Source organism: Salmo salar, chromosome 10 (assembly GCF_965601325.2).
Source record: "Salmo salar chromosome 10, fSalSal1, whole genome shotgun sequence".
Lineage (NCBI taxonomy): Eukaryota > Metazoa > Chordata > Actinopteri > Salmoniformes > Salmonidae > Salmo > Salmo salar.
Genome location: NC_138300.1, coordinates 27,954,925 through 27,982,530, shown reverse-complemented (window position 1 = coordinate 27,982,530; position 27,606 = coordinate 27,954,925). Strand labels below are relative to the sequence as shown.

At 42.8% G+C, this 27,606-nt stretch overlaps 1 protein-coding gene across 2 annotated transcripts in view; it reads left to right on the top strand.

Moving 5' to 3' along the window:
• Positions 1-27,606, top strand: part of LOC106613896 (FAS-associated factor 1-like) — a 91,413-nt gene that overhangs the window by 45,548 nt on the left and 18,259 nt on the right. For both annotated transcript variants that reach the window (XM_014216634.3, XM_082956862.1), the window contains exons 9-17: positions 3,862-3,957; positions 4,048-4,174; positions 4,268-4,331; positions 4,434-4,515; positions 11,996-12,150; positions 17,334-17,470; positions 17,677-17,765; positions 21,833-21,913; positions 22,208-22,285. In XM_014216634.3, coding sequence (XP_014072109.3) covers positions 3,862-3,957; positions 4,048-4,174; positions 4,268-4,331; positions 4,434-4,515; positions 11,996-12,150; positions 17,334-17,470; positions 17,677-17,765; positions 21,833-21,913; positions 22,208-22,285 — 909 coding nt within the window. The remainder of the gene's footprint in view (positions 1-3,861; positions 3,958-4,047; positions 4,175-4,267; positions 4,332-4,433; positions 4,516-11,995; positions 12,151-17,333; positions 17,471-17,676; positions 17,766-21,832; positions 21,914-22,207; positions 22,286-27,606) is intronic.

Here is a 27,606-nt window from a genome sequence, read left to right as displayed (position 1 = left end):
TCTATCATATTTTGATGATCTGGGCCAAAAACATCTCACCTGAACAGACTGAAATTCCTGTCCTTTTTTTTTTTTTTTTCAAACGACTCTTACACAAAAAGGGCATTATCATAATGTCACAATTTGAGTTTTTTCCGACCTCTGGAAATATCATTAAAGAGGGGCAGTGCAGTCAAAAGTTTGGGGTTAGCTGGGTTGAAAAAACAAAAGGCACATTGTGGAGAAACAGTTGTTGCTTGAGGTAATGGGCCATTGACTGACTCCCTTGGTGATTGATCTGTTGTGAGACTTTCTTATTACCACCACTTTTGTGTACTCCTTTGAGGAAACAAGCTGAGCCAGGCGGCAAGTATTCTGGCCATTCTGATTGACAGAGCGATCCTGCACCTGTGGGAGTGATTGACAGACAGTGAGACATCCTTATTAGACTCTGCTTTTTTCTCTTCCGCCATAATTGCTGACATTTATCCAGTGTTTCATGGTGTTTGCTAATGTATTAATGCAGTCACTCTGAGGGCTCTGAGCCCGGCTCCTCTCCCGGCTTTTAATGGATTCTCTGGTTGACAGCCCCTTGCAGGCTTATTGGGGCCTGCTGGTTGCCGTAGCGACAGGGCTCAGTGATAAGCCGAGAAAGAGCCCCCTGTGTGATTGCTGTCTTCAGGTAACATTCAGTGGGGCCAGACTCAGTGAGGAGGACATGCGCTGCATGAAAGAGAGACTGTGTAGGCTCAGCCTCTATCCATCTCCCTCTGACCAAATGCATTTGTTACTTTGAGGGCTTTAATGCATAAGTCGTCTCCCCCCCATCTCCAGAATGTTCCTCATTAGCTCGGTCACTTCTTGGATCCCCTGCTCTGTGAGCATAGTAGTAAAACGCCCCGCTGTTGATTTCAGCAGCAGACAGGCATGCATTTCCCTTCAACACTATGACTCTCTGTGGAGAAGCCTGTGTGAACTTCAAACACTTGGTGCAGGACCCCTGATCTTAATCAGGAGTGACATACTGTAAACAGGCAAGGAGGAACCTATAAGAGACCAACAGGTGTTTAGGGTGGGGCTTCTTTCTTCTGTCTTTATTTTCTCTTTCTCAGGCTCCGTTGTCCCCCTTTATCAAAGAGTTGTTGAACAAGGTGGTATTGGGGCTCTGGGTACTGTCAGTGCAGCTGTCAGTGATAATTATCTCACACTCACAGCCAGCGACCTAATCCAAACACTGCCCAGACAAAAAAGAAACAGGGAGAGCGGGAAAGAGAGAGGCGGCAAAGGGGGGCAGAGAGAGAATTCTTTCCTGGCATCGCTCCCCAATGCTTAGAAGCTTCAGTGCAAGTGTTAATTAAAAGAATCCAAAAAAGAGGAGCTTGTTCTTTGTGTTGGGATGGAGGAGAAGGTCAGTGGGGGGGTTAACCTCTCCCCTGTGCCCCGCAGCGTTCCGCCACAGAGCCGGGAAGCTGCACTTGTCCCGCAGCATCAGTGGAAGGCACAGGGTTAAAGCTTGGCTTGGATGACCGCTCAACTTTATATTTCTGATTTTCAGCACATGTTGGCCCTCCCCTCAATGTCCCCCATTGACAAGGGAAGTGATCAACTTTATTTATACACATATTAGGGCCTTGGAGAAAACCTCTTATTGTCAAGGGGGTCCACTCAGCCGCCATTAAGATTCTCACGTTTGATTGCCACTCGATTGGAGAGGCAAGAGAAAAGAGCAAGACATTCCTTCACATCTCAAAGCCCTCATCTCTGTCCTGCTCAAGGGGTCAGCCTCTCAAACCTCTGTGTCGATAATTTTTTAACAGCACTTGGCTTTCTATGGAGCACTGTTTAGAAATGCTCTTTCAAACCAACAGTGTGGCAACCTGACTCAATTTATAGTCAAGGATATTTCCATTTGGTTTAATAAGATCAACTTGGCTAATGAGAAAATAGTAATTGTACCATTATACAATAATACTTAACCCGCTAAAGAATTAGTGTGGGAGTATTTTTGTTACATGAACAATGTCAGGCAATTCTGCTAAGTGTTCTTCCTAGGCGTTGCAGTGTTATTCAGTGCAAGTGTTAATGCTTTTAATTAACACTTGCATTTAGCTGTCCCAGCCATGGCAGCCTAGTCCTGCCTCTTTTTATGAATATTTTTTTCTTTTGAAGTACATTTGCTTTAAGTTAGTTGTGAAAGACAAACACAATCTGTCGTGTCTGTGTGGGCAGCGGAACTAACGAGGCCAAATGGGAAGACCATGACAAGAGGATGGTAACATGACTTCACGGACTCTGCTGCTTCTGCTGCACGGCTTTCCTGCATCTTCCCCTGGCCCTGTGCTGCACAGCAGGGAAATAGCTATGGGCCACAGCAGGATATTGCTCATGCTTTATTTGTCCAGGGAATACTGTTTTTCTGCTGTTTTTCCTCAACTGTTGAGCAAGTGGGAATTTGACTTACAATGGTCAAGATACAACCTTATTTCTAGCACCAGCAGTAATTTAACAATGGACTCAAATGAGAATGAAGGCTCTCTATATTTGGATATGTTATGTTTTTATCAGCCAGCAAATCATGTGCCCAACGAGGACTAGCGGTTACGCTATTCTCTGGCTGAATTACTTTAAAAGAGATGTGGAAAACTCCAGCAGTCACTCTGCTTTTGAAACTCAATTGCCATTACATGTAATCGGGTCCTGATTCAACAATTACCAACTGGTTTTGTTGGCTAGAGGACCTGACAATAGCAAAGATTGCCACCCCCTGCTGTTGACGGCCAGGGACTTTCCCTTTTGTCTGTCCGTGTCAATCACGGCATTAGGGTTAAACCTCCAGTTAATGCGACTATAGCACTTGTTTGCAATAAACATAAGGTTGTTTTCTCAAATGATGAACCAGTAGGTAAATTACATTTTTACTGTATTATTTGAACTGTAGTGGACGAGTTGGCTTGCTAACGTTGATTATGAACGGACTAAAATACAGTATTGTTAAGTATAGATTATTTCTGCTAGGTTTTGACAATAATGCTTTTATTCATTTGCCGCTTGGCTTCAGTGGGCAATGTAGGATGTTGTGGTCAGGTTCAGATCATCTGCCCCTAGACTGTCATACTTAAAATGAAAGCCTTTTAAGACATGCAGTATCGATTTAACACTGATCATCCCTTACACTCTCAGGGAGAGCAGGTTAGTGAGTAGCACAGGTAGAAAGATGGGTGCTGGGGCCCCATCATTTTCCATGGCCCCTGCCTCTATATTTACCCTATCCCATTGGGTTCAGCCATATAGAAAGTCTTTAATGAGTCCCTCCAGTGCTGCGGTTGGTGACATTTCCAGTCTTTAATTAGAAGGTTGTCCATAAACCATGCCTGTACATTTTATTCTGGCCTTCCTCATAAATGTTTTGTTCTAATCCTATCAGTAAATCGGAATGGTTTATCTGTGAATGCTAAACCTTTTTATTTTATTTTTTTAACCTTTATTTAACCAGGAAGGACTCATTGAGATTTAAAATCTATTTTTCAAGAGCGTCCTGGCCAAGATGGGCAGCACCAAGTCATTACAAAAATTACAGACAAACATGAAAAACTACAAATAATCTAGTAAAAACCATAGAATTCACAAGAGCATAACAAAATCAAAAACAGCTAATTAAAAACATTGACATGTCAGGGAATCAGTCTCAAGATCATTCATCAGTGATTTAAAAATGCCAATCTGGACAAGTTCTTCCAGTTTAAGAGTATTTTGTAAGGCGTTCCAACTTGGATCTGTTTCTGCCTTTACGCCTCCTTATAGAAGGTTAATGCATTGTAAGCTTATTCAGATTTTATTGTATTGTGTAAAAATAAAAAAAATAAAAAATGTTTCTGTCCCCAGATGACACTAGCTGCCTCTGGAATCAGCTACCCCTGCCATCACCTCAGTGTGTGTCGAAGGTCCTCACCAGCCAACAACCAGGAGCCCACAGAAGAGGTAGAGCAACACACAGTACATTTGGCTTTGTTTTACATTTTTCATTGTGTTTGATAGGTCAACAATACTGAAGCGAATATGTTTGAACAGTGCGCAGATGTCCACATGGTAAGCGACAGCGAGGGGGATGACTTTGAGGATGCGTCTGAATTTGGAGTGGACGAATCAGAGATGTTCGGTATGGGGTCTTCTACAGGCTGTCGGAAAGCTGCCTTGAGTACGTACCTCACTTAGCATGATGTTACCACTCGATTCAAAAAGGTTGATTTGGTATTTAATTGTTATCAAGCTAATGCGTTTTTCTCTGCAGTGCCAGAGAATAGTGAGAATGAAAGTGATGCCTTACTGCACTTTACTGCTGAATTTTCAACAAGGTACGTATTAAGTATTGTTTTAAGGGGCCTGTGCTTCTCAATGATGTGGAAGATCCTTGCATTCTTTTTTACGGGTCAATCTCCTTTGTGTGTGTGTTGCAGGTATGGAGAATGTCATCCAGTGTTCTTCATTGGTACTTTGGAGGCAGCATCTCAAGAGGCCTTCTATGGCAAAGCCAGAGATGTAAGTAACAGTAGAGGAGCTGGTCTCAGTAGTATAATTTACAGGTTAACAGGACATGATACTAGGTGCCTTCAGAAAGTGTTCATACCCCTTGACTTATTCCACATTTTGTTGTCACAGCCTGAATTCAAATGTATTCAATATTTTTTTATCACCCATCTACACACACTACCCCATAATAAAAGTGAAAACATGTTTTTAGACAATTTTGCAAATTTATTGAAAATGAAATACCGAAATATAGCATTTACATAAATATTCACACCCGAGTCAATACTTTTGGTGGTTTTAGTTTTTTTTTTTACCCCTTTTTTCTCACCAATTTCGTGATATCCAATTGGTAGTTAGTCTTGTCCCATCGCTGCAACTCCCGTACGGGCTAGTAGAGGCGAAGGTCGAGAGCCATGCGACCTCCAAAACACGACCCTGCCAAGCCGCACTGCTTGCTTAGCCCGGAAGCCAGCCGCACTAATATGTCGGAGGAAACCCCGTACAACTGGCGAATGAAGTCGGCGTGCTGCGCCCGGCCTGCCACAAGGAGATGCTAGAGCGCGATGGGACAAGGACATCCCGGCCGGCCAAACCCTCCCCTAACCTGGATGACGCTGGGGCAATTGTGTGCCACCTCATGGGTCTCCCGGTCACGGCCGGCTGCGACACAGCCTGGAATCGAACCTGGGTCTGTAGTGACGCCTCAAGCACTGCGATGCAGTGCCTTAGACCGCTGCGCCACTTGGGAGGCTGCGATTACAGCTTTGAGTCGTCTTTAGTATTTCTGAATCAGCTTTGCACATCTGGATTTGGGGATTTTCTCCCATTCTTCCTTGCAGATTTTCTCAAGCTCTGTTAAGTTAGATGGTGAGTGCCGGTGAACAGCAATATTCAAGTCTTTCCACAGATTTTCAATGGGATTTAAGTCTGGGCTTTGGTTGGGACACTCAAGAACCTTCACATCCTTGTTCTGAAGCCATTCCAGCATTGCTTTGGCTGTATGCATTGTCCTGTTGTCTCCCCAGTCTAAGTTGTTTGCACTCTGAAGCAGGTTCTCATCAAGGATTTTCCTGTATTTGGCTCCATTGATTGTTCCCTCTATCCTTACCTCTCTGCTGCTGAAAAGCATCCCCATAGCATGATGCTGCCACCACCGTGCTTTACGGTAGGAATGTTGTTAGACGGGTGATGAGCTGTGCCTGATTTTCTCTAGACAGCGCTTTTTGTTCAGGCCAAAGAGTTCAGTTTGTCTCATCAGACCACAAAATCTTTTTCCTTATGATCTGAGTCTTTCACATGCATTTTTGGAAATGCCAAGCGTGCTGTCATGTGCCTTTTTTCTCAGCAGTGGCTTCCATCTTGGTCACCTCCCTGACCAAGGTCCTTCTTGCCCGGTTGCTCAGTTTGGTCGGACGGCCAGCTCTAGGCAGAGTCTGGATAGTTCCATGTTTTGTAAATTTATTTCACAATGGTGGGGGCCACTTTTCAACACTCCTTCCCCAGATATACAGTATCAGTCAAAAGTATGGACACACCTGCTCATTCAATGGTTTTTCTTTATTTTTAGTATTTTCTACATTGTAGAATAATAGTGAAGACATCAAAACTGAAATAACACACATGGAATCATGTAGTAACCACAAGTGTTTAAACAAATCAAAATATATTTGAGATTCTTCAAAGTAGCCACCCTTTGCCTTGACAGCTTTGCACACTCTTGGCATTCTCTCAACCAGCTTCATGAGGTAGTCACCTGGAATGCATTTCAATTAACAGGTGTGCCTTGTTAAAAGTTCATTTGTGGAATTGATTTCCTTAATGCATTTCAGCCAATCACTTGTTGTGACAAGGTTGGGGTGGTATACAGAAGATGGCCTTATTTGGTAAAAGACCAAGTCCATACTACAGTATGGACAAGAACAGCTCAAATAAGCAAAGAGAAACGAAGGTTCATTACTTTAAGACATGAAGGTCAGTCAGTCGTGAAAATTTCAATAGCTGCATTTCAAACTCAAGACACACCCTCGTCCACTTACCCTCGCCTTATGCCCTTGGGGGAATCCCCGCGGCCATATTTGTCATTGGTCCAAATGATTAGCCAAGCAAGGGAAGTTTGAAACGTGAGCCCCTCAGCCCTCTTTTGTAATGGAGTTTGCGAGTGTACAATTTATGTTAACTTCAGGGCCTGAAACTCCCCATAATTCAATTCGCGATGATTGTACATGCGCTAAGAAAAGTCTGCCAAAACTTAAACCGTCAATATGGAGCCAACATACAAGTGTAAGTAAAACGAATGTAAGTAAGTTGGAAATTGTGCTACTAATGCACAAACACGTCTCGTAAAAGTAATAATGTTTTTGTTTGATTGGCTTTTGTGAAATTGTAGAAATAAAACATTTTCCTTCAGATGTAGCTAGGCAGGCTAACGCCAGTTAGCACTTAAAAAAAAAAAAAAAAAAATCCTTCCTCTCTCGCCCTGCAAGTGTGAACTCGTCAGACGTCATGATGTGTCATCAAAAGTGTCCACTTAATTTGGTGGGCTGAGGGAATAGGGTGTGTCTTAAGTGTTTCCACTTGAAGAAACTTTCAAAGTTATTGGCTGCATTCCAGTCACAAAAACCATCAAGCCCTCTGATGAAACTGGCTCTCATGAGGACCGCCACAGGAAAGGAAGACCCAGAGCTCTGTTGCAGAGCTAACAATTTCTTAGTTACCAGCCTCAGAAATTGGAGCCCAAATAAATGCTTCACAGGGTTAAAGTAACAGACACATTTCAACATCAACTGTTCAGAGGAGACTGCGTGAATCAGGCCTTCATTTTTTAATTTTTTTAAATTTTTTATTTTTTATTTAACCTTAATTTAACTAGGCAAGTCCGTTAAGAACAAATTATTTACAATGACGGCCTACACTGGCCAAACCCAGACGACGCTGCCCTATGGGACTCCCAATCCTGGCCGGTTGCGATACAGCCTGGATTCGAACCAGGGCGTCTGTAGTTAGGCCTCAAGCACAGAGATGCTGTGCCTTAGACCGCTGTGCCATTCAGGAGCACTTTCATGGTTGAATTGCTGCAAAGAAACCACTAAAGGACCCAAATAAGAAAAAGAGACTTGGGCCAAGAAACACCAGCGATGAACATTAGACTGGTGGAAATCATTCCAGGTGAAGCTGGTTGAGAGAATGCCAAGTGTGCAAAGCGTGGCTACTTTGAAATAATATTTTGATTTGTTTAACACTTTTTTTTGGTTACAACATGATTGATAATGTGTTATTTCATAGTTTTGATGTCTTCGCTATTATTGTACAATATAGTAAAAATAAAGAAAAACCCTTCAATGAGTAGGTGTGTCCAAACTTTTGACTTGTATTGTATGCCTAAGCACAATTCTATCTCTGAAATCTACAGACATCCCTGGATTTCATGGTATAGTTTCTGCTCTGAAATGTACTGTCAAATGTGGGACCTTATATAGACAGGTGTTTCTTTCTAAATCGTGTCCAAACAATTGAATTGGCCACAGGTGGACTCCAATCAAGTTGTAGTGACATCTCAAGAATGATCAAGGAAAATGGATGCACAATTTGGAGTGTCATAGCAAAGGGATATGAATACTTCTGTAAATGATGCATTTCATTTTCAATAAATGTACTAACATTTATAAAAACAGTTTTTCACTTTGTCATTATGGGGTATTGTGTGTGTTGAATTCGGGTTGCAACCCAACAAAGTGGAATAAGTCAAGGAGTGGGAATACTTTTTGAAGGCACTGTAAATGACCATTGTCCCATTTTTTTTTATTTTTTATTTTTTATTTTTTTTACATCTAAAGGTGGGAGTGCTTGTTCAAAAGGAGACACCATTTGATTCCTCTCATAAACCTCATTACATTTTCGTCATGACAGCTGCCGCTTTTATTTTTAGCCCACAATTCTTCTTCATTTTTCTGCTTTGTCCTTTTAAGGAGGGTTGTATCAACTGACAGCTTGTGTGGATTACTGTCTTATTAGAATGGGAGAATACAGCAAGATGTTTGGGGGGTTTTAGACCATGAGGCAGAGGCTCGGCTTGCCTCCCAGCTGATATCCTCTTCCCTAAGCCAGCTCAGTATGGCCCCCTCTCCGTTGATCTCTCTGTGGTGCAGCTGGAGACTGTACATTGTGTCAATGAAAATAAACCAATATGAAGGGACACATGCAGCTGACCCCCTACTCTCTCTCTGTAGCCCTGGAGGAGATGAGACTGGCGAAACACACATCTGACTCACTGATGTGACCATTGGGTGTCAACTTCCGAAACACCCCTCTGCAACCAGCACCACCTCCCTCTTCCCTCTTGAAGAAATTGGTCTAAATCTCTCCTCTCTTGTCATCGCAACTAGCTGTTCATTTAGTGGATATTGGTATGATGCAGGTTTCAGGGGAAGGAGGGACCAGGGAGAGATTTTGCAGAGGAATCTGTCTCACTCAATGTCTGATGGGCTAATCACTAAGTAAAACACTACATTTGATGAAGCGTTTCTGGAGGGAGAGATGCGCCTCAATCCAGCCTTAATGAAAATGCTTTGGGCCCCTGAGCCCTCCAGAGGATCAGCAGTAAGGCCCTTCAGACAGGCCACCCATCACTGCCAAGGCTCCCCTCAAATCCCCTTAACGGTGCGGTTAATCGGAGTAACCCTGCTCTCTCACTCACACAAAGACACACATCAAAATTCATAGCAGTGCCGGGGTGAGGGTTTTATCACACTCGAGTATCCGCTTAAATCCCCCGTAGTTCAGCAAAAGAGCAATGAGAGGGAGAGAGGAGAAATCGATACCACGGGTAGGGAATGGATAAACACATTTTCATCCATCTCTCCCTGCTCTAGTGAAAGTGATCTCATTTTAATGTCTTAATGTTTTTATTTGTTTCTACTAGAACAGTTCCAGTCAGGTGAACTGAAGCCCAGCTGAATATTTTTGACTATAGTTTCATGACTATAAAGACTGAGGTTTATTATGTTAAGGTGCAATATGTATAGATCTTTGGTTGCAACAATTCAAATAGTTCACCTAATTTCAGCTTATGTGACAAAACAATGTATAGTGTTGAGAATCGTTGTACCAACTAAACCACTGTGAAATATATTTTATTTTCAGCTGTTTTGAAGCTGATGTACAAAAGTAAAAGATGCAAGAACTTAACTGAAGAACAGGGAACATAGAATAGCATACCTAGAGAAGATTTACCGCGTCTTAGACTCACGTCTATAACTCACATTTATATGTACATTTGGTTAGGTCGCCCACAAAGTGACGTATTGTAGCTTTAAATTCAATTTGACAATTGTGTGCTATTTTGTCTTCACAACGTATTTTGACTAGGTTATGGCACCTCAAAAAAATGAAATCAGAACTGGTTACTATTAATACAAAATGTGTTTTTCAATCATGTACCTACCATCTGTTAAAGCATTGATCCGAATGTGTGTTCTCCGTGTGTGTGTGTGTGTGTGTGTGTGTGTGTGGCAGGGGAGCAGTAATTTGAGGTCTTCATTTTGAAGTGTTTGTTTTTCTTCGGGCTACTGTGGATGATCACTTTCCCCTGGCTTCTCTGCTCCCCAACACTGGCTATAATTAAAAACATTCTCCCACAACACAAATACATAAACTGAATGAGACTAATGAAAACGGATGGCTGGCACAAATGTCATATGGCAGTGTGTTTATCAGGGGCCACGGTTATCAAGCTGGTGTATTTTCACATTGTCCTATAATGACCCGTACAACAAACTTTTTGTAGAACAAAACAAATGCTTGTATTTTTCACTGGAGTCGTGCTGCATTTCACAATCTGTGTCTCGGTAGTGTGGTTAAAGATGAGATGAGTTCAACATTTCACCGACTTTGCGAGTCGTTTTATTCTGACTGGTCTACTGCATCTTTCGGTTGTCATTCTATTCATCCCCCAGTGGCACACCTGTGTAGAAGAATTCCTGCTCATGTTGCAGATAATCATACGGTCCAGGCTGGACACAAAGACCATCCGGATGTGAGCTGAGCCCATTCTGCTTCCCCAGCTCCTGGCCAACGGCTACCTGGTTCACATGGCTCTAGTCTACATTAGGAGATGGACAGACGGAGTGACTGAGAAGTGAACACTGACAGGGTGCTGTGTGAAAATCACTACAGTCTGGCTCACAGAACAGATCGGTTTTCTCTAGTTTCTTTACTCTCTCCTCCCCTCTGTATGGTGAACAGGTGGGAGGATTCACACCAGAAAGAGGGCCTTTTGGGTCACTTTCTAGCCCAGGTTGAACCTAGTAATTTGGTTTCACAGGCGATTTGTCCCTGCTAAGGAAAGCATTACAAAAGGTGAAAGAAGATAGGGAACAGTTGGAGAAGAGAGGGAAAGACAGTTTAAGTGAGGGAGTTGGTGATTGGGTGTTATTAAAGGAGAGGGGTTGTTCACTCTTTACAAGATGTATGTTTTTGAACCTACTGTTTGTGAAAATGTCCTTTTGGAGACTTAAAACAAGTTGCAGAGGAACGAATGTGTGTGCGTCTACGTGCATGTATGTATAAGATAATGAGTGCAAGGGTGTGTGCGTGTGTCTTATTTCATCTTTTTTGAGAAGGGGAAAAAAAACTCTCAATGCTGCATTTGCTTGTCTTCTCAGCATGAGTGTTTAATCTTTTCAGGGCGTTCAATTGGGCCACTGAATGAGCCCCAAGCTCCTTCCCGCTAGGAACCGGGGAGCTTATTCTAAACCTCTAATCGCTGAGCAAACACAGCAGTGCTCTCCCACTCCTTTTCTACACAGGCCACAATATAGCACAACTTTCTTTTAACTTTCCCTCACTTTTCTGCCTGTGCTTATTTTGCTTTTGGTATGGAGCTACAGCTCCTGAGAAATCACCCCCTTGAGTTTTGTAAGGAACGTAAGGGGTCGGAATTTATTTAGAGTTATTTAATTTCGAGGGCTTTATTTCCTACACCATCCAAGAGAACCTTTTATGTTTGTGAGTGTTTTTTTTTATAAATTAGTTGTCAGTGAGTCCTGAGAATCTGTCGCTCATATGATGGCGTCAATATCCTTGTATTTTAGAGCTTCGTCAATATTTCCCACCCCTGCTGCTAACCTGAGCAGGCAGGAGAAGGCCAGTGGCATTTGGTGTAAAATAAATGAAGTGATTTGTCTTTTTGTTTTCTCATCGGCCCTCTCAAAGGAAGTTTTTATTTACTCCCTGTTCATTTGATTTTGTGTGTTTGCTTTTCATTGGTTTGGCCTTGCTGTCGGTGAAAGCAATCGCTTTACTCACGGTCTCCTGTTGAGCGACGCGTGAAAGCTGTATAAAACCTCTCCCTTCAATGATTAAATTCTGAGCAAGGACCAGACTCTGAGCAAGGACACTTTTCTCACCCTGTATTTCAGGGTCTGGCTGGTCATTAGCTTCTCAATCCTCACACCTCTGCTAATGAAAACCTCTCTGCTGTCCATTTCCACAGAGAAAACTGCTAGCCATCTACCTCCACAATGACGAGAGTGTGCTCAGCAACGTCTTCTGCTCCCAGATGATGTGTGCAGACTCCATAGTGGCCTATCTGAGCCAAAACTTCATCACATGGGCATGGGATGTCACTAAAGAAGCTAACAAAGCCAGGTATGTATGAGTACTCTATGCCCTCATCACATCTCTGGAATCCACCGCTGTAGCCCTGAAAACAAAATGAATATCAGAGATTGTCTGACAAGTGGATGCTATCTTAATAGCTGAGATTCATCCCCAGTCCCCTGCTCCGCACCACTGTTTCTCTTTAACTCAAGCCCCTCTTCATTGTGGGGGGGGGGGATGTGTGCTAACAAAAGTAGTTGTGTTTGCAGTATGAGGCCCCAATTGGGCCCCAAATCTTCACTAATCTGCCTCAATGGAGGGTCAGTTAGAATGAAGGTCCCATGAAGGCTGCATTGCCTGGGAGTACATCTCTATTTCCCAAAGGCTGAGGGCACTCATGACATGGCAGCCTTATCAACCCAACTTCATATTTCCTCCATAACAATTCTCAACCCAATTCCATTATTTCCACCAATGTCCTGCCTGTCTCAGTATGTGACTCCCTGCGCTAGCAATACCCAACAACACTCTCAAGCCTTCAACTCCTGACCCCAAAGCCAGGCTTGACCCTCCCTGGCCATGCTCTCCTCCCCTAGCCAAGGGCAAGAATGGGGCAGCGTCCCAGGTGTGATGTCTCTACTGTGGGGAGGAGGAGAGAGGGCCGGTAACCAGATGGAGGTTTGATTGGGGCCCAGCAGCAGCCTCTTGCTCCGGGGCAGGCCCCAGCTTTTCCTTCCACTAGACTTCAGGGCTAAGGCCACCCCCTGGTAGGAGGCGTTTTAAGAAAGACGGGGGAAAGGCTCAGACACTGACCTTCCCTCATTCCGCACCCTTTCTCCCTTTTGGTTCTTGCTTTTTACCCCAGCTGAGCCTTTTTATTGCAGATTAAAGGCAGGCAACATCTGGAGCTTTTCATAATGTGCACTGCTACTTGCTCTAACGTACGTACGTACACACACGTTTTTCCCACATTCTCACGCTCTTAGGTTGATCCTGAGTGACTGGTGATTTGCATGAGTCACAGTGGCTATTAAGAAGGTATTCTAACTCATAGGGCCTCATAGCGTATCCTTTAGTTAAGTGAAATATTATGCATAAAACCAGACCTGTTGAATACGTGCCAATGTAATTGTTGCCCATGGCAAAATGTCTCTGAAATACCACAGACACTGAGCCTCATGCACAGCTAGTATTGAACTTCATTATGAATAAATATACTCAAAACACTACATCTTTCAGATAGTTGTTAGCTTTTGATTCCATGATTTTGCATTTGACTGCCTACTTTCATACCACTTGTCATCTATTTATCATACGGTTCTGTACCGCTCAATAATGGTATTGAACTCCTTGTAATTGAGCACATTACCAGTGAAAGTGTCATGCACTCATCTGACTTGTTCAGAAGCACTGTATTCAAAACGTGAGAATCGCCTGAGAAATGCTATTTTCCATTCAAAACATGTCTGCGCAGAGTATCTGTGTTTTCTGTGTAGCATCCGGTTCCTATTCCACGTGATTGACTAAAGCACACCTGAGAGTTTGTTGTATGCTCACTGGAGTGTATGTAAAGTTGCAGCAGTCTCTCAACATCTCATGCATGACTTTGATGTAAATAAGTGAACCTGACAGTCCAGGGAAACATTAACACTTTGCCATGTGGAGAGGAAGAGAGCGAGCTGAATTAGAAGCTGTCACTCTCATTACCAAACCAACCATGACCTGATATTCAAGGACCAGGTGTTTCCAGTAGTTAGAAAAAAATAACTCCCTTAAGGATTTTGTGAGAAGCAAAGCTATACATTCTATAAGATATGTTATGGCTGAAAGAGACTGCAGTGAACCGCTCACCTTATTGACCTTATTCCTTGGTTTAATTTCTACTTCCTGCGCTTCAGACACGATTTTCACCCTTCATTTGTGATGCTGTGTCAGTACTTGTTATTGTGCACCATATACAGTTTGATGTTTATTGTCATGAATCTTGCCCTGGAGGCAGAACTGAGTGATTTCCGCAAGATAGCCCAGATGCAATGTCAAAATTGTTTATCGTAAAAATGTGTGCAAATTAATTTAAGGTTAGTGTTAGGCATTAGGGTTACTGTAGCAATGTGGTTAGGTTTAAAACCAGATTGACTGACTTTGTAGCTGTGCCAGCTAGTGACCACTATGCAGAGCAGCCTCCAGTATGAGTCATCCCAATAAATGCCGACCTGCGCGCCATATATAGAAACATTTCTGCTCTTTAGGGTTACTCCTGTGTTAGTGTACTTCTGCTTAATCTTTTTACTATGTATGGTAGTTGGGTTGACTCCTAAGGTGTTTGATTGGAACCAAAGGAGGTTGTGTTTAATATGGGAATTAAGATTGGGTTTCTCTGAAGGCTGTGGTGATTGTTCCCAAGACCTTGGTGACAGGTTAGAATTACCTCTGTCCATTGTTTTGGCCTGGCTGTGTTGAGGCCTTTTCAGGGCCCCCTAGAGCAGGGACAAGGACAGGGCTTGGACATCCTCTTAACCTCATTGTGTCATGGGGAGAACCCCTCCTTAACCACAGCTGGATGGTCAAAAGACTGGTCAGCCACATTGTCAGAACCCATGATCAACCTCAGTTGAAGTCACAAGTTTACATACACTTAGGTTGGAGTCATTAAAACTAGTTTTTCATCCACTCCTCAAATTTCTTATTAACAAACTATAGTTTAAGTCGGTTAGGACATCTACTATGTGCATGACACAAGTAATTTTCCCAACAATTGTTTACAGACAGATTATTTCACTTATAATTCTAAGTTGACTGTGCCTTTTAAACAGCTTGTAAAATTCCAGAAAATGATGTCATGGCTTTAGAAGCTTCTGATAGGCTAATTGACATAATTTCAGTCAATTAGAGGTAAACCTGTGGATGTATTTCAAGGCCTACCTTCAAACTCAGTGCCTCTTTGCTTGACATCATGGGAAAATCACAAGAAATCAGTCAAGACCTCAGGAACAAAATTGTAGACCTCCAAGTCTGGTTCATCCTTGGGAGCAATTTCCAAACGCATGAAGGTACAACGTTCATCTATACAAACAATAGTACGCAAGTTTAAACACCATGGGACCACGCAGCCGTAATACCGCTCAGGAAGGAGACGCGTTCTGTCTCCTAGAGATGAACGTACTTTGGTGTGAGAAGTGCAAATCAATCCCAGAACAACAGCAGAGGACCTTGTGAAGATGCTGGAGGAAACGGGTACAAAAGTATCTATATCCACAGTAAAACAAATCCTGTATTGACATAACCTGAAAGGTCGCTCAGCAAGGAAGAAGTCACTGCTCCAAAACTGCCATAAAAAAAGCCAGACTACTGCACATGGGGAAAAAGATTGTACTTTTTGGAGAAATGTCCTCTGGTCTGATGAAACAAAAATAGAACTGTTTGGCCATAATGGCCATCGTAATGTTTGGAGGAAAAAGGGGGAGGCTTGCAAGCCGAAGAACACCATCCCAACCGTGAAGCACAGGGGTGGCGGCATCATGTTGTGGGGGTGCTTTGCTGCAGGAGGGACTGGTGCACTTCACAAAATAGATGGCATCATGAGGGAGAAAAATTGTGGATATATTGAAGCAACATCTCAAGACATCAGTCAGGAAGTTAAAGCTTGGTCACAAATGGTCTTCCAAATGGACAATGACACCAAGTGTACTTCCAAAGTTGTGGCAAAATTGCTTAAGGACAACAAAGTCAAGGTATTGGAGTGGCCATCACAAAGCCCTGACCTCAATCCCATAGAAAATTTGTGGGCAGAACTGAAAAAGAGTGTGCGAGCAAGGAGGCCTACAAACCTGACTCTGTTACACCAGCTCTGTCACGAGGAATGGGCCAAAATTCACCCAACTTATTGTGGGAAGCTTGTGGAAGGCTACCTAAAATGTTTGACCCAAGTTAAACAATTTAAAGGTAATGCTACCTAATACTAATTGAGTATGTAAACTTCTGACCCACTGGGAATGTGATGAAAGAAATATAAAGCTGAAATCATTCTCTTTACTATTATTCTGACATTTCACGTTCTTATAATAAAGTGGTGATCCTCACTGACCTATGACAGGGAATTTTTACTAGGATTAAATGTCAGGATTTGTGAAAAACTGAGTTTAAATGTATTTGACTAAGGTGTATGTAAACTTCTGACTTCAACTGTACATGAGCTATTTGGTGTAGATTTAGGGTAAGAGCTGATTTAAGCATCGGCTGTCAGAGCAGCTTACCGATCACTGTACATGTACACAGCCCATCTGTAAATAGCACACCCAACTACCTCTTCCCCATATTATATATATATTCTTTCTCTTTTGCACCCCCAGTATCTCTACTTGCACATCTGTCACTCCTTGTTAATGCTAAATTGTAATTATTTATTCTCTATGGCCTATTTATTGCCTTACCTCCCTAATCTTACTACATTTGCACACACTGTACATAGACTTTTTCTATTGTGTAATTGACTGTACGTATGTTTATCCCATGTGTAACTCTGTTTTCGTCGCACTGCTTTGTTGTGGCCAGGTCGCAGTTGTAAATGAGTACTTGTTCTCAACTGGCCTACCTGGTTAAATAAAGGTCAAATAAAATAGTAATGTTGTGGTTGAAATGACCTTGTTTCTCCTGGAATCCTGATTGGAGATTGGAGCTAATGCTTCCCATGGTTAAGCGTTGAGTTGATGCTGTTCCATCTCAAAGTTTGAAAAGTAATGCAACTAGCACTCTCAACTTTGAATTCATGATTAATGAGTAGCACCCCTGCCCAGACCAATCACTCCATCCCTCTCCCCTCTGACCTCATCCTCCATCCATTTCATTACTCCTATATTTTACCAGCCAGTTATTAAAGTGGATCTTATTAAAAGGCGAGCAAAAAATATAATCTGTATTTGCATTCACTCTATAGCAATTCATTAATATTATGACATTTACAGTGAGCTCCGAGGGCCTGCCTGCTACCCTTTTCCTTCTAGTGAAATGTTAATTTAAAGTTCTATCTTTGTAATGGAATAAGAAATCCTCTCTGCCCTATCAATTCATCACATGCGGTGGGGAATACTAATTTGTCTACTAGGCCTATTTAGACAGGGACGTCTCCTGGAAGAAAAGGCAGAATTGGTTTTAAAGTCCTTAATGGTATGAGCGGTGTACCTCTCAAGTGCTGTTCATGTGAAAAATGTCCGTCCTGTCTTTTCCTTTCCTAGACTACTCACCATTTGCACGAGGCATTTTGGCAGTGTGGTGGCACAGACGATTCGGACATACAAGACCGATCAGTTCCCCCTGCTCCTTACTGTCATGGGAAAGAGGACATCAAATGAAGTTTTAAATGTTATTCAAGGTAATGAATGTCAACGATATTGATGGGTTGAATATTTGTAATGTTCTGGATAAAAGGAGGGGTTTATAATGCTATACTTAACTGTAGCTATAATTTAGCAATTTACTCTATGACCCTTCTATAATGATAAAATAGTAAGTATTTGTGCGAATGGGGGAGGAGAAAAACACCTTTTTTTATCCCATGTTTTTTATTATTCTTTGAAGGCAATACAACAGTGGATGAGTTGATGATGAGGCTAATGGGTGCGATGGAAATCTTCTCAGCTCAGCAGCAAGAGGACATCAAGGATGAGGTACAGATGAGAGGAACTCTGAAAGCACACAGAAGAACAGAGTCTTTAAAGGGGAGTAGATGTTTGAAATGTAAGCCATGATTAGGCCATGGCCACTGAAATATACTATGATTTGTTTAATCACAGGAGGCCAAGAGTGAGCCAATTATTGTGCCAATTGAGCCGTTCTCATAGAATTATGCCATAGTTTGTCTCGGAGCTAAGTGGGGATATGCGGAGACAAATCGGAAGGCATTGTGACTGCCACCAGCTCCACTTAGGGCCAAGGCTAGGAACACACATCTGAGAGGCCCATTGTCTGGGGTAGGGGGGGCAAAGCACAATCAATTTCCCTCCCATTTGGTTTTAGTTAACTGTGCCTATGGTCTTCACAATGGGAGCAGGATACAAATTGTTCTCTTTTTCACCATTCTCTGTCCATTGCCGCTTTAATCCAATAGAAACTCGACAAACAAATTCCAAGCTCCACTCTGAGAAGAAAGCAGCGAAACAGAAGCGGTATTCTTTCATGTGAGGACAGGAATCTTGCAACAGTATGGCTGGGGTCCCTCTGTGTCAGACATTTACCTGACCTCATGAATGCTGTCTTTTATGTGTCGAAATGGATGGATTTAATCATTCTCCCGCACTAGCAGATATTTACTCAACATCAAATAAACAAAGAACGGGCATTCCAGTTTGGTCTGACCCTTTAAACAGGTAGTTCCCCTCAGCTGACTACACTAGACCATGATGTCTTTGGCATACAGTTCTTGTTGTTAGTGAATACCCGTGACTCAATGCCCTGTTTCTTTGTACTGTTTAAACCTCTCATTAATCAGCAGTCTGGAAGAGATGAAGTGGGAAGACGTGCCATCAGGCTCAGACCAATGTGCTCAATACTTAGTGTCAACTTGTCAGTGGGCGATGACTGACTACCAGTACACATTCTCTCTCACCAACTTATCTTTAGACCTTTCACTCTTGTTGATGGGATAGAGATTTAAAGAAAGAAATGGTCACAAAGTGGTTACTGTCTCTGAGATGAAAGGCATCTGCAGCAGCGTGTTGTAGTAGATTAAAACCTGAGATTGTCTCATGTTCCTCAGCACTAGGCCTGGCTGGTTGCCTGTCTTTCTCAGTCACATCATATGAGGAATGTGTTAGACTCCCACTGTGTTTACGTAACAATACTAGTTTAGTGACCTTTCAGTGTTTGATTAGTTTAGTTACAGCATGTCGTCATGGGAATTGTGAGACAGTGTTGTTTTGCGCATAGCCGGAGGGTTAACTGTAGGTGAGCCAATGAGTGTCTGCAACTGGGGTTCCCATTAGGTTCTTATTGGATGCATACCCTTTCAGAAAAAATCATTAAGACCAATAAGCAACAAGAAGTGTGTACACTGTGCACTTGTCACTAAGCTGTATGTCCTGTGTGACCAGGCTGGATGATACAGCACCAAGCTGTATGTCCTGTGTGGCATCAAGCTGTGTGAGCAGGCTGGATGATACAGCACCAAGATGTATGTCCTGTGTGAGCAGGCTGGATGATACAGCACCAAGCTGTATGTCCTGTGTGAGCAGGCTGGATGATACAGCACCAAGCTGTATGTCCTGTGTGAGCAGGCTGGATGATACAGCACCAAGCTTTATGTCCTGTGTGAGCAGGCTGGATGATACAGCACCAAGCTGTATGTCCTGTGTGACCAGGCTGGAGGATACAGCACCAAGCTGTATGTCCTGTGTGGCATCAAGCTGTGTGAGCAGGCTGGATGATACAGCACCAAGCTGTATGTCCTGTGTGAGCAGGCTGGAGGATACAGCACCAAGTTGTATGTCCTGTGTGACCAGGCTGGAGGATACAGCACCAAGTTGTATGTCCTGTGTGACCAGGCTGGAGGATACAGCACCAAGCTGTATGTCCTGTGTGACCAGGCTGGAGGATACAGCACCAAGCTGTATGTCCTGTGTGACCAGGCTGGAGGATACAGCACCAAGCTGTATGTCCTGTGTGACCAGGCTGGAGGATACAGCACCAAGCTGTATGTCCTGTGTGAGCAGGCTGGAGGATACAGCACCGTTTAGAGAAGTTGAGGGACAGGTTTTCATGGGTAGAAGCTTGGGTGGTTGCGTTGCTATTGTCTTCATAGATGCAAAGCGAATATGACAGCTTTTGATATCTACATAAATACTGTTATTCACTTAACATACCATGCAATTTGGTTGTTAATGACTTTTCAATTTGACACATTTAGAATGTTTCTGTTCATGACAAGTAGTATATTATTTTCTGGCACCTTGACAAGCAATCTGGCTCCATAAAGGTCACTGGTTGTGTTAATTACACAGGCCTGTCAGTATTGATGGAAATGTGAAGTGATAATGTCACAAATCAGGAGAACAAATGATCATGAGTGGGTAATGTACCAGAGTGATTAATAACCACAGGAATCTGCAACCACATCCTGTAAATGCCAGACCATATACATCTTCGCTGTGAAGTGAACTTGTCACTCCTTGAGCTCACCGACCGCCTTTCAATCATTGGAAAGAGTTATCATATTAGCTAAATCTCCTCACTACGTGTACAGTCATAGATATTTAAATACAATTGTTTGGCCCCTTGGCCCCCTTATCAGTCGATTGCCTTGGGTCAGATTTATGTACAGCATGTCAGTAATCAGTCATCATTTGGACTTGAGAGTTCAAGCAGAGGACTCCTAAGGCTAGGGGTGTTGGTGTACTCTGAGTCACCCTTCAGTACAGGTCACTCAGAAGAATTCAGGTTCACCCCAGGAAGACTAGCTGTCGCCATTGGCGTCGGCTAATGGGGATCCCAAAAAAAATTGAAACCTCAGTCCCTATATTCCGACCTGATGTTCTCCCATTGCCACAGCCCCCGCTATCCCAGACTGCTCTGAGCTCACACCTACTCACTGTCTGAGGCTGTCCTGCTCTGCTGGCCCATTCTTCTGAGGACAGACCCAGACATCTGCCAACATCACACTCGCATTCCTCACTAACTGACTGACATGCCTGGGAGGTGGACAGACTGCAGCAGAGCCAAAAAGTTACTTTCACATAGATTTGAACGAACTTGACTTCACCAAACACACCTGGATTGTCTGTTTAGTTAGTTATGGACTGCGCATCAACAGCAGGAAATACCTGGCTGTTAGAATCTGTTCCATACTTTTTTGTTTATTCCTTTGATCTATTTTAATACCAGATAAAGGCTACATAAGTAGTTGGAAACTGTATTGTATCACCTCAATACCCAGTAAATGAAGAAAGGTACCTGTCCATAATGTGTGTTATGGGTAGTAAAAGCAACGTTTGTTTGTTTCATGATATTTTATCAAAGGGAATGCACACAATACAGAACATTATACTTTACAGTAACTGTTATTGCGTGAGTGCTGGACAAATGCACTTACGATAAGTGACCCTTTATTCTTTTGTCCTCAACCATGCTACTAACTACAGTGTCTGTTCAGCGACCAATATGATTTAGGACAACAGAAAAATGTATCCTTTTGATTCTCAGGCTTGCAAGAATTGACCACTCCCCCTGCCTGCCCTGTGCACAAACCCCACAAATCACAATAGCTCAACTTTTTCACTTCATTGGCACAAAGTCCAGGGTTCAGAAAATAAAAGGTAGTCTCCCAGGCTCCAAAACAAATGCCATTGCTGACACAATGGAAACAGTTCTTTCTCCCTGCTTTAGAAAGCCTCTTACACACAGCCCGTAGAAAGGCAGTCGTCTGCCGCTGTACAAACAGGAACTCTGAGGGAAAAGAAAAGAGCCCTCAGGTCTGTTAAGGAAGTCGAGGCCCGGATGGATTCCCTTCTCCCACATGATACTCTTTCAAGCCTTGTCTGGCTAAACCACACAAAGCATTCAGTTCTCTCATTCTACTTCCTGCTGCTCAGCTGCCAGGTATCACAGCTATTCAACACAGAACAATATAACATGTGGCAGTGGAAGAAAGCAACTTTGTTTTAACTACTTCTGTTGTTATTGGTTGCCTCATAACTTGAGGGTATTTGTCTTCTCTTCTAACGTGGTCTCGATCTCTATCCAGGATGAACGTGAAGCCAGGGAAATGGTGAAGAGGGAGCAGGATGAGGCATACCAACTGTCATTAGAGGCTGACCGTAAAAAGGTTTGGCATCAACTACAACACAATGGCATGGATCCATTCTCATCAGATAAATGTTAGAGGGTTTTTAGCATGCATTTGAGCATTCAACTCAAGTGAAACATTATACAGAGCACAACTTTAAATAGGATACCCTTCTATAATCATCTTATGATTGTGGCCATTACTATGTGTCGTTAATGGTTATTGTGAAACCACCCAGTAAACCTGTTAACAGTCACATGGTTGATTGTTTGATCACTATTCGTAATGGTTTGATGTCGGATGGATGGATGAATAAAAATATATCTGTTTCAGAGAGAAGCACAGGAGAGAGAGCAGGCAGAACAGCTTCGCCTGCAACAGATCCAGAAAGAAGCAGATGATGAGAAAGAGGTGAGAACATTATGGTTAATGTTTAGAGTTAAACAATCATTTCCTACTTAGATAACTGAAAACACATGGTCACTTTGTTAGATTTAAAAAATATACATCATTTATACAGTACATGACCAAAAGTATGTGGACACATACCCGTCAAACATCTCATTCCAAAATCATGGGCATTAATATGGAGTTGGTTCCATCTTTGTTGCTATAACAGCCTCCACTTGACTGGGAAGGCTTTCCACGAGTTGTTGGAACATTGCTGCGGGTACTTACTTCCATTCAGCCACGAGCAGTAGTGAGGTCGGCGCTGATGTTGGGCGATTAGGCCTGGCTCATAGTTGGTGTTCCAATTAATTCCGAAGGTGTTCGATGGGGTTGAGGTCAGGGCTCTGAGCTGGCCAGTCAAGTTCTTCCACACCGATCTCATCAAACCATTTCTGTATGGACCTTGCTTTATGTACGGGGCATTGTCATGCTGAAACAGGAAAGGGCCTTCCCCAAATTGTTGCCACGAAGTTGGAAGCACAGAATCGTCTAGAATGTTGTTGTAGGCTATAGCGTTAAGATTTCCCTTCACTGGAACTAAGGGGCCTAGCCCGAACCATGAAAAACAGCCCCAGACCATTATTCCTCCACCAAACTTTACTGTTGGCTCTATGCATTGGGGCAGGTAGCGTTCTCCTGGCATCCGCCAAACCCAAATTCATCCGTCAGACTGCCAGATGGTGAAGCGTGATCCATCACTCCAGAGAATGCGTTTCCACTGCTCCAGAGTCCAATGGCGGCGAGCTTTACACCACTCCAGCCGACGCCTGGCATTGCGCATGGTGATCTTAGGCTTGTGTGCGGCTGCTCGGCCATGGAAACCCATTTCATGAAGCTCCCAACAAACAGTTATTGTGCTGACGTTGCTTCCAGAGGCAGTTTGGAACTTGGTAGTGAGTGTTGCAACCGAGGACAGGGTTGTTTTACACGCTAAAGCACTTGGCAGTCCCGTTCTGTGAGTTTGTGTGGCTACCACTTCGCGGCTGAGCCGTTGTTGCTCCTAGACGTTTCCACTTCACAAAAACAACACTTACAGTGGACCGGGGCAGCTCTAGCAGGGCAGAAGTTTGACAAACCATCCTATGGCAGTGCCACGTTGAAAGTCACTAAGCTCTTTAGTAAGGCCATTCTCCTGCCAATGTTTGTCTGTGGAGATTGCAAGGCTGTGTGCTCAATTTTATACACCTCTCGGCAACGGGTGTGGCTGAAATAGCCAAATCCGCTAATTTGAAGGGGTATCCACATACTTTTGTATAGTATTTGAGTCTGTTTCGTGCTGCATGTCCATATATGTTGTTTGTGGAGTGTATGCTAACATGTGATCCCCATGGTGGAGACAGAGGGACAGAGGGACATGTACTAATCTCTTGTGTGTACAGTAAGCCCTATCCCTGTTAAGCTTGTCATACAGAGATGTTATTGTCCTGTTTGAATTCCCTACAACACACAAGCTCATATTGAAACCAAGTGAACAAAAGGTGCAGCACAAAGCACGGTGGGACAAAGAAAAACAATTATGGCAGTGGTGGATGCTGTACATATAGCTCCTTTTAGCTAGCTGATTGGCTATTTACTCAGCAGCAAACTCCACAGACGGCAGGGATCAGGTGAACCAGCTAGCTGAGATGATTTGTCACATTAGTTAAACAGCCCCAAACAAAAGCCCTTTCTGTCCAGTCTTAATTATATCACTGTAGTCCTCTAGCCTGTTGCCATGGTTTCCTCTCCACCAACCGACCCTGCTTGTATGCAACAGTGTAGATATTCAGAAACATGATACCCAACAATGGCCCCTCTGTTGTTTACATGCAGTCTATACCACATCCTTTACCTCAGACAGGCTTACCTTATTGTGGCCCTAAAGTCTAAAGCAGGGGAAAACACAATCTAGTCATTTATCCTGACCTGTGTGTGACTGTATCAGGTGTATTTTCACCTGGTCAACTGTGTTTCACCTGTCTGGTTGTGTGTCTGCCTAGTCAAGTGTGAGGCAGGCAGGAGGGCATGTGGTGTGTTTAATAGGGTTTCACATTTTGGGGAATATTCAGAGGTGGAAACTCTCCATGGGAATTAACAGGGAATATATGGGAATTAATGGAAATACTTTCAATTTAATATTAATACCATTTAAATGTAGATGTTTTTTGCATTGGATATATTTACCTTATATGGAGACAAACATAAACCTTTTACCTTATCATAAGTAGACGTAATTGCAAATGATTAAATCCTTCCAATACAAATAAAAAAACAATTTAGTTACAAATTGAACTTTAATTGATTTGACTCTTCACATGGGATGATTTCATTGAACAACAAAATGGAATATTGAATGGTCCCCAATTATCCATCGCATCTCAAACTTTTCTCAATGTTACATCTGTAAAATGATAGTCTAGAAACTAAAGCTTTGGTTGTCTTCCTCTCAGGCTTCCATGTCATCTCCCTGGACCTCAAAGTCCACCTCTTGAACATCAGACTCTGAGGCCTCATCTTCACTGTCACTTTCCAGCCTTGAGGATGACTCGTTGTCAGGCTCAAAAACCCTATAATTTGCCCGGATGGCCACCAATTTTTCAACCCTTGTATTGTCAGTCTGTTGCGTGTTTGTGTTCCCAAACAATGACCAGTTGCGCTCTGAGGCGGCTGATGTTGGTGGAATTTGGAGGATGAGGGGAAAGAGCCTCAGATCCACAAAGTCCCTTCCACCAGGTGACTGATGAGATATGCTGGCACGACTGCCATATTGCATCTCCATCCCAAAGCCCTTGCTTGAAAGTGTACTTTGCCAGACTGCCAAGAACCTTGCCCTCATCCAGGCCAAGGTGGCGAGACACGGTAGTGATGACACCATAGGTCTTGTTGATCTCTGCACCAGACAGGATGCTCTTGCTAGCATACTTGGGGTCCAACATGTACGCTGCGGCGTGTATGGGCTGCAGGCAGAAGCCCATACTTTTTGATCTATTTCAGATCTGCAGTTTCCTCTGCTTGAAGCAACAGAGAAGTGGGCAGGGCAGTACGGATTTCTTCTTACATCTGCAAGCAGTCTGAATATCAGACAGGATGGAGTTGTCTCCCTCAATCTGTTGAATGGCTACTGCTATAGGTTTCAGGCTGCTTACCACTCTCTCCCAAAATACATCATCCAGGAGGATCCTCTTGATGGGGCTGTCCATATCGGCAGACTGTGATATGGCAATTTCTTGGAGAGACTCCTTCCCCTCCAGGAGACTGTCAAACATGATGACAACACCACCCCCAACGGGTGTTGCTGGGCAGCTTCAATGTGGTGCTCTTATTCTTCTCACTTTGCTTGGTGAGGTAGATTGCTGCTATAACTTGATGACCCTTCACATACCTAACCATTTCCTTGGCTCTCTTGTAGTGTGTATCCATTGTTTTCAGTGCCATGATGTCCTTGAGGAGCAGACTCAATGCATGAGCAGCACAGCCAATGGGTGTGATGTGAGGGTAGGACTCCTCCACTTTAGACCAAGTAGCCTTCATGTTTGCAGCATTGTCTGTCACCAATGTAAATACTTTCTATGGTCTAAGGTCATTGATGACTTCCTTCAGCTCATCTGCAATGTAGAGACCAGTGTGTTTGTTGTCCCTTGCGTCTGTCCTCTTGTAGAATACTGGTTAACCTCTCTGGGACATGTGGGACGCTAGCAAATTCAAACAACAAAAATCTCATAATTCAAATTTCTCAAACACACAAGTATTCTACACCATTTTAAAGATAAGATGCTCCTTAATCCAACCACAGTGTCCGATTTCAAAAAGGCTTTACAGCGAAAGCAGAATATTAGATTATGTTAGGACAGCGCCTAAACATGAAAAACCACACAGCCATTTTCCAAGCAAGGAGAGGCGTCACAAAAACCAGAAATACAGCTAAAATTAATCACTAACCTTTGATCTTCATCAGATGACACTCCCAGGACTCAATGTTACAAAATACATGTATGTTTTGTTCGATAAAGTTCATATTTATATCTATAAACCCCATTTTACATTGGCGCGTGATGTTCAGAAAATGTTTTCCCACCAAAACTCTCGGTAAATGAGCACATCAATTTACAAAAATACTCATCATAAATGTTGATAAAATGTACAACAGTTATTGAAATAATTATAGATACACTTCTCCTTAATGCAACCGCTGTGTCCGATTTTAAAATAGCTTTACGGCGAAAGCACATTTTTCAATATTCTGAGTACAGAGCTCAGCCATCAAAGCAAGCTATACAGTTACCCGCCAAGTTCTGGAGTCAACTAAACTCAGAATTAGTATTATAAATCTTCCCTTACCTTTGCTGATCTTCGTCGGAATGCACTCCCAGGACTCCCACTTCCGTGGCATTTTCCTGTAGAGTAGGGAAAAAATGAGTAAAAGAAAAGCAAATACAATTCCATGTACAGATAAATAGTTAAGCAGTTAGATTAAACAACTCCTTTGTAAGATTTTTTTTTAAATGAAACATGTATGGGAACAGGTGAATTAACACTCCTCAGTTAGCAGGCTTAAGCAAGCTAAACCCCAAACGGTAGCAAAAACTAACTAGCAGAAATTGTTAACCTCTCTAGGGTCGGCGGGACGAAATCGTTCCACCTACTCAACAGCCAGTTGAATCCCGTGGCGCGTTATTCAAATACCTTAGAAATGCTATTACTTCAATTTCTCAAACATATGACTATTTTACACCATTTTAAAGACAAGACTCTCGTTAATCTAACCACACTGTCTGATTTCAAAAAGGCTTTACAACGAAAGCAAAACATTAGATTATGTCAGCAGAGTACCCAGCCAGAAATAATCAGACACCCATTTTTCAAGCTAGCATATAATGTCACAAAAACCAAAACCACAGCTAAATGCAGCACTAACCTTTGATGATCTTCATCAGATGACACTCCTAGGACATTATGTTATACAATACATGCATGTTTTGTTCTATCAAGAACATATTTATATCAAAAACCAACTTTTTACATTAGCATGTGACGTTCAGAACTAGTATTCCCACCGAACACTTGAATTCCCACCGGTGAATTTACTAAATTACTCACGATAAACGTTCACAAAAAACATAACAATTATTTTAAGAATTATAGATACAGAACTCATTTATGCAATCGCGGTGTCCGATTTTAAAATAGCTTTTTGGTGAAAGCACATTTTGCAATATTCTGAGTAGATAGCTCGCCATCACGGGCTAGCTAATTTGACACCCACCAAGTTTGGTACTCACCAAACTCAGATTTACTATAAGAAA